At 49.1% G+C, this 6,131-nt stretch overlaps 1 protein-coding gene across 1 annotated transcript in view; it reads left to right on the forward strand.

Moving 5' to 3' along the window:
- Positions 1 to 351: 351 nt before the first annotated feature.
- NT5C (5', 3'-nucleotidase, cytosolic) overlaps positions 352 to 6,131 on the forward strand; it is a 6,844-nt gene continuing 1,064 nt past the window's right edge. Inside the window, exons 1-4 of the mRNA XM_027895617.1 lie at positions 352 to 617; positions 4,802 to 4,902; positions 4,983 to 5,043; positions 5,821 to 5,935. Coding sequence (XP_027751418.1) covers positions 435 to 617; positions 4,802 to 4,902; positions 4,983 to 5,043; positions 5,821 to 5,935 — 460 coding nt within the window. The 5' untranslated portion in view covers positions 352 to 434. The remainder of the gene's footprint in view (positions 618 to 4,801; positions 4,903 to 4,982; positions 5,044 to 5,820; positions 5,936 to 6,131) is intronic.

Consider the following 6,131-nt stretch of genomic DNA (forward strand, 5'->3'; position numbering starts at 1 on the left):
TTTCCCTTATCCCTCGTGTCCCCTGGGCTGCGGTACCTGCTGCGGTAGAGCATGGGAAGTAATCAAATTGTATTTCCTTGGCAATCCCCACACCCAGTGGAACTTTATTAATGCTCCTTTCTGGTTGCTGAGGCTTTGGCCAAGCCCTGCTGCTGCTGTTCCACTGCCCTTCTCCTGCTGGGACTGTGGGAGCCACATCCCGGCCACTGCGGGGTGCCGGGGGTGGGTTTTGGGGAGTGCTCTTCGCTTTTCCTGGCGGATCCCACCGCTGTTCCTACGCGGGGGTGCCCCCGGGGAGGTTGCCCCAGCTCCGCCCATCTCATGCATATTAATGAGCGCTCATGCATATGCATGATCATCCCACGTGTGCCGGAGCCGGGGGCGCTGCCGCCCGCATCGCTCGCGTGTGCCGGGAAGCAGGATCTGGGATCGGGATGGGCAGCGCGGCCAGGCCGCTGCGGGTGCTCGTGGACATGGACGGAGTCCTGGCCGACTTCGAGGGCGCGGTGCTGCGGGAATTCCGCGCCCGCTTCCCGGCGGAGCCGCGCGTGGAGCTGGCGGAGCGCAGGGGCTTCTCGGTGCGGGAGCAGTACCGCCAGCTGCGGGAGGACCTGGAGGTGAGTGCGAGCCTCAGCCTCCTCACCCAGCCCGGAAACCTCTCCCTGCCCACCCTGGGTGTGCAAAGGTCGGGGTCGGGTCGGTATTTTTTAAACAGCCACGGCCCCTTAAGTTACCTACAACTTCCTTTGTCCATGTATGGCTAAATGGGATTCGTTTAAAGAATACTCATTTAAATAATAAATCATGTTTATGTAAAATAGTAACCAAATTCATGCCTACTCCCTATATTTATATTTTTCCTAATTCCAGGAACTTTTGAGCACCAATTGATTAGACTATCCTGCGGTGACCAGCGGGAAGGGTGAAGCCTGGATTCACAGTATTTTTAATTTTGCATTTCATGCAGCCTTATTTTTTACAGTGATAATTAATGACTTCTTCCAGGAGGATCACCAGCCCTTTACAGGGAAATGTGTGCAGGAATTGGCAAAGAGCAATTCTGTCATAAAACTCTTCACTGTACCATGTTCAGCTTGTTCTTTACCCTGCTCGTGTTCCTGGCTCTTGCTGAGCAGCAGGAGTAATAACTTACCCAAAGCTCCCTGAGTGCTCTGTGAGTGTTAATGTGGCTCCACAGCAGGACAAGAAATATAAATGTTATATATGGGTTTGTACAGCTCATGAAATCCTGTGTCCATGTTCCCTCTGCGTGCCCTGACAGGCAGAGTGCACGGCAGGTGATGATGAGGAGCAGCATGCAGAAAGGTCTACAACACCCTACATCCATGCAAACTGTTGCCATTTTTAATGTCTGCTGATGAGTGAATGAATATCAGAGAGGTTTGCAAGGCAAAACAAAAAATACTGTGAATCCTTCACCCTTCCCTCTGGTCACCACACGACAGTCGAGGACTCTTTACAGAGACAGTGGATGCTGATCCAGGCTGTGCCATACACTTTCCTTGAGAAGTTCATTGCTAATTTTAAGGCCCTGTATTGAGCCTGTAGGGTTTTTTACTGCTAAGAAATAGCAATTCACATTGATTTCCCTCCTGTTCCAGGCTCCTGCACCAGGGTGATGGATAGGAGTGCTGGGTCCAGTCAGCATTTCCACAGGCTCCAAACTGCCCGAGCTCTAATCAATGACTATTGATGCTGAGAAGTTCCTGGACCTAGGAACCTGTAAATATAGGGAGTAGGCATGAATTTGGTTATTATTTTACATGATTTATTGTTTAAATGAGTATTCCTTAAGTGAATCCCATTTAGGTATATATGGACAAAAAAAATTGCAGGTAATTAAAGGGGTCTTGCATTTTTATTTGTCCTTATTTGAAAGGTCTACAATCTGATCTACCTAGAAAATTGTGTTTTGTTCTATTTCTGGCATTCCCAATTCCTAATTTAGTTCATGTTCATCCTGTTTCTCCCCAGACCTTAGGTGTGGCAATGGAATAACCAGATAACTGGTTTGAGTCCCACGCAGATCTGCAGTGATAGAAAGCCCTTATCTTGCTGTTCATTACCAGCCTGGCTTCCTAAGGAAATTAGCTTTATGGAGCTGTGCTGTGTGTCTGTCTCCTCCAAGTGAGCTCTGGGCTGCTTTAGCCAACACAGTAAAGTTTTTAAGATTTGAAGCTCCTTTGGGTTTTATGTAAAAATCATCAAATAGTTTAAAAATAGAGCCCTTGTTAGTTCTGCCGTGGCTGTGCAGGGTGTCTGCGAGGCAAGAGGATCCCTGTGGAAGGTCCCTCCTCGCCCACAGCTGCAGGAAAAGCTTCAGCAGGAACCAGCAGCCCAGACACTGAGGATGGATTTTCCAGGCTGTGCCGGGGGGTCTGTGGGGCCTCCTGTCCGTGCAGGGAAACTGAGCCTGCAGTTTGTCAGTGCTGAAAGGAGGGGATCAGCAGGACACCGGGGATCAGCTGGGCACCAGGCTCTTCGTGGCAGGTGTCGGCTGTGCCCGTCCATGAACTGCCAGGGTGTGGGATACCCTCATGCCAGGGGGTGGGAAGTGCCATGCTGATGATTTATGGATCGCCTCTAACTGAGGGGTGTTTATGCTCTGTTAGTGCTGAGCAGCTGCCCCTTGAAACTGGAGCCATTGCTTGGGGTTTTATTTCTGTTTTGATCGTTAATTTCACATTGTGAATCCACTTTATTTAGGAAGACTATTAATCCATTTTTATTTTGTTCAGAACTTTCTTTACCGCTCTTGCCTATCTGCCCTCCTGTGTGTGCAGCCATTTTGATAGGGACTTATCTCCCAGGAGTTTAGGATGGCCCCAGAGAGTTTCAAAGAAGGATTCAACACCTCCAGCAGGGGCAACATTTTCTAGAATTATTTTTAAGTGTCTAGAATTGTTTTTTTAAGTGCCAGCGGGAAAGCTTAGGGATAGAGGTAGCCACTCCAGTTTTGCATCCAAGTTGTTATCTTGCTAATGGAAGTTAAAAGGAAACGTTCAGCACTGATGGCATGAAAATGAGGAAAGAAAATGGTTTTACTTTCAGTTTCTAGTCACTTTTTGTTTCTTGGTGGGGGGAGGGAAATGGCTTTTGATTCTAAGAGTCATCAAATCGAATTTCATTTGCCAGCACAGCCAGACTTTTTTGTGACGTAGTGGAAACTTGCCAGTTTCTGGTGACTTGCTGTAGGATAAAAGAGCTTTCAGACACAAGCCCTGAGTCTGTAATTCAATCTCCTTGGGAAGAGCTCCAGGGAATTGTTGCTGGGATCAGGGAGGCTTTGCATGGAAACAGAGATCTGGGCAGATCTGATTGCCACGTCTGCACCCAGAGACTCCTCAACCTCCTCTGATTTGCGTGTGAAATCAGACAGGGCTTCCAAATTTCTGGCTGTTGATTTATGAGTATTTGCAGATGATGATAACTGAGTGAGCTTCAGGATCTGGGAGACTGGTTTAATGCCAACACCTCATTGCCTCTTAATTGAAGTGGGTTTTATGTTGATGTTCCACTGGTGATTCAGAGCAAAGAGACCATCAGCTGGACTGTAAAACTGCCTTGTACCATTTCTGAGCAAAGGCTGCAGCCTGCCTTTGAAGAATACTTAACCAGAATTAAGTTTTCAAAATTGTTCAGTGGCATGGGAACGTAGGACTTTAATGCTGGTGGAAAAATGCTGTTTTGACACCTCTGAAGTTCACAGTCTGACTCCAGGGAAGGTAAGATTTGTGCGTCTCAGAGTAGAAGAGATACTGGAAGCTTAACCTCTCTGTCTGAGAGTCAAACTTAATCCTGGAAGCGGCCTCAGCACTGCTGTGGATCCTTTGCCATGATGGGGGTGTGATAAGGGGGGAGAAAACCCATGGGCTGTGACTACTCTGAAACACTGATTTAACACAGGTCACTCTGAACAGTCAACAGAGAGCAATCTTTAAATTAACTAACCAGAACTGGATTCAAACCAATGAATTTTCTAAGAATAAAATGTATGAAAATGTCTTATCAGTAAATTTAAAAAAAAAAAAAAAAGAAGACTAGAGAGACAGTCCTACTTAAAGGCAGGGGAATTGCTCTGGAAATACTGCATTTCCTTTTAGAGGTTATAAATGCCACTGTGCTGTATTATATTAAATACCTTTCTGTACCATTTTTTGGGTACTTTAGCCAAGATGGGATAACATTGCTCCTCCACTAATCTTGTTTCTTTCATGTTTACACTCACTTGCTGAAGGGATTCACCCCAAATGTGTGGGTGTGCTGCCCTGGCCAGAGGCACGGTCACCACTTTGCCCTGCTTGTTCCAGAGGAAAAGAGGGATATTGGGCAGTGCATGTGTCTGTCCCTGGTAAATTCCTGAGTCATCAGCAAATCTCAGCCAAGCGTGACAGAGGAGCAGAAGCCTCCAACTTGTTCCTTTGGTTTTCTCAAGAGTTAGTCCAGAGAGACCTGCTGGGAGGGGTGAGGAGGGAACTCTCCCTCTGTCAGAGCTCAGCGATTCCAGCTGTGGGTCAGGGCTGAAACAAATCCAGGTCAGGGTCAGCTCTGCCTCCTCACTCCAAACGAACCACCAGGGAGGGACTTCTTGTGTGCCTGAGCTGGACTTTTTCTGGAACCCACAAGGTGAGACATTTTATAATCCCCTCCTGGGTGGAAGCATCACCACCCTCTGCAAAGGGAGCCCTTTGCTGATTGTGGCACACGGGATAACTGGAGAACTGCTGGGACATCTTGGATCACAGCACAGGCACTGCTGACTGTCCTCTGCCTCTTGCAGGCTAAGGTAGCCAGTGTCTATGAGTCGCCTGGCTTCTTCCTGAAGTTGGATCCGGTTCCAGGAGCCCTTGAAGCTATGAAAGAGATGATCCACATGCAGGAGTAAGGACACTCTGCAGCCCTCCTCCATGACCTTACACACTGTCCCCCCTGACTGCTAATGAAGGCTGTTTCCTTTTCAGCACCCAGGTCTTCATTTGCACGAGTCCTCTCCGGAAATACGAGCACTGCATTGTGGAAAAGGTGGGAGAGAATTTGTTTTGCTGGGTTTAATGGTGCTTTTGCAAAGTCTTGCTATTTCATACCACCCAAGACGGAGACATTCCTTTATAAAAGCAGTGGCTGCTCCAGCTGCCAGGCTTCCCTCGATCCCTGTCCGAGGAACAGCTGCCCAGGCACAGAGCAGTAGCTCAGGATGGGGAATCTCAGAGTGCCACAGGCTGCCAGAATTACTGTGGAGCACGTGAGCCCTGGGCTCTTGCAGCTGGGCTGGGACCAGCTTGTCAGGAGGTGATAGCAAAGGAACTGGTGTAGTTCCTTACCAGGAAAGGGTATTCCCAGGGGATTCCACGCTGGAGAATCCTCAACCAACAAAACTTTCTGTCTAAATCTGGAGACTGAGATACCCAGCTGCCCCAAAAAAGGCCAATGCTGAGCTGAGGAGGCTGTGGTGTTGGAATTAGTCCTGTTTGCCACTGGCACGAGAAGAGAGGGGAGACTTTGGTCAGTGGAGTGACTTGGATGGGCACAATCCACGTGCTCTGGGCAAGCAGCCAGTGCTGCTCACAAACTCAACAGTTCAGCACAGCCAGGGCAGTGAAAGCTGTGTGTGAAGGCTGTGAGTGAAGGCTGCCACAGGTTAAATCAGTCCTGGGCAGTAGCCAGTCACCACATGGGGATTCCTAGACACAGCTGTGGGCTTACAGGGGAAAAAAAATGACTGCGTTAGGGCTGACCTGGCACGAGCAACATGCAAACCGAGCCTACAGCTGGATTTTCTCTTACTCCTTGTCTCTGCAGTATAAGTGGGTAGAGAAACATCTGGGGCCCGAGTTTGTGGAGAGGATTATTCTGACCCGAGATAAGACCGTCGTAGCTGCTGACCTGCTGTTTGACGACAAGGACACCATCCAAGGTTTGAACAGCGCTTCCATCGTCGGCTGTTGGTCGGGGAGTCACCCCCAGCTGACTCCAGTTTTCCCCTTTTCCCTCCCCAGGCGCAGAACCGAACCCGAGCTGGGAGCACATCCTGTTCACCTGCTGCCACAACAGGCACGTCCAGCTGCCGGCCCCGCGCCGGCGCCTGCTCTCCTGGGCGGACAACTGGAAGG

The sequence above is a fragment of the Empidonax traillii genome, unplaced genomic scaffold (genome assembly GCF_003031625.1).
Source record: "Empidonax traillii isolate 1590-97213 ecotype Southwest subspecies unplaced genomic scaffold, ASM303162v1 scaffold462:size771534, whole genome shotgun sequence".
In the NCBI taxonomy this organism is placed as follows: domain Eukaryota; kingdom Metazoa; phylum Chordata; class Aves; order Passeriformes; family Tyrannidae; genus Empidonax; species Empidonax traillii.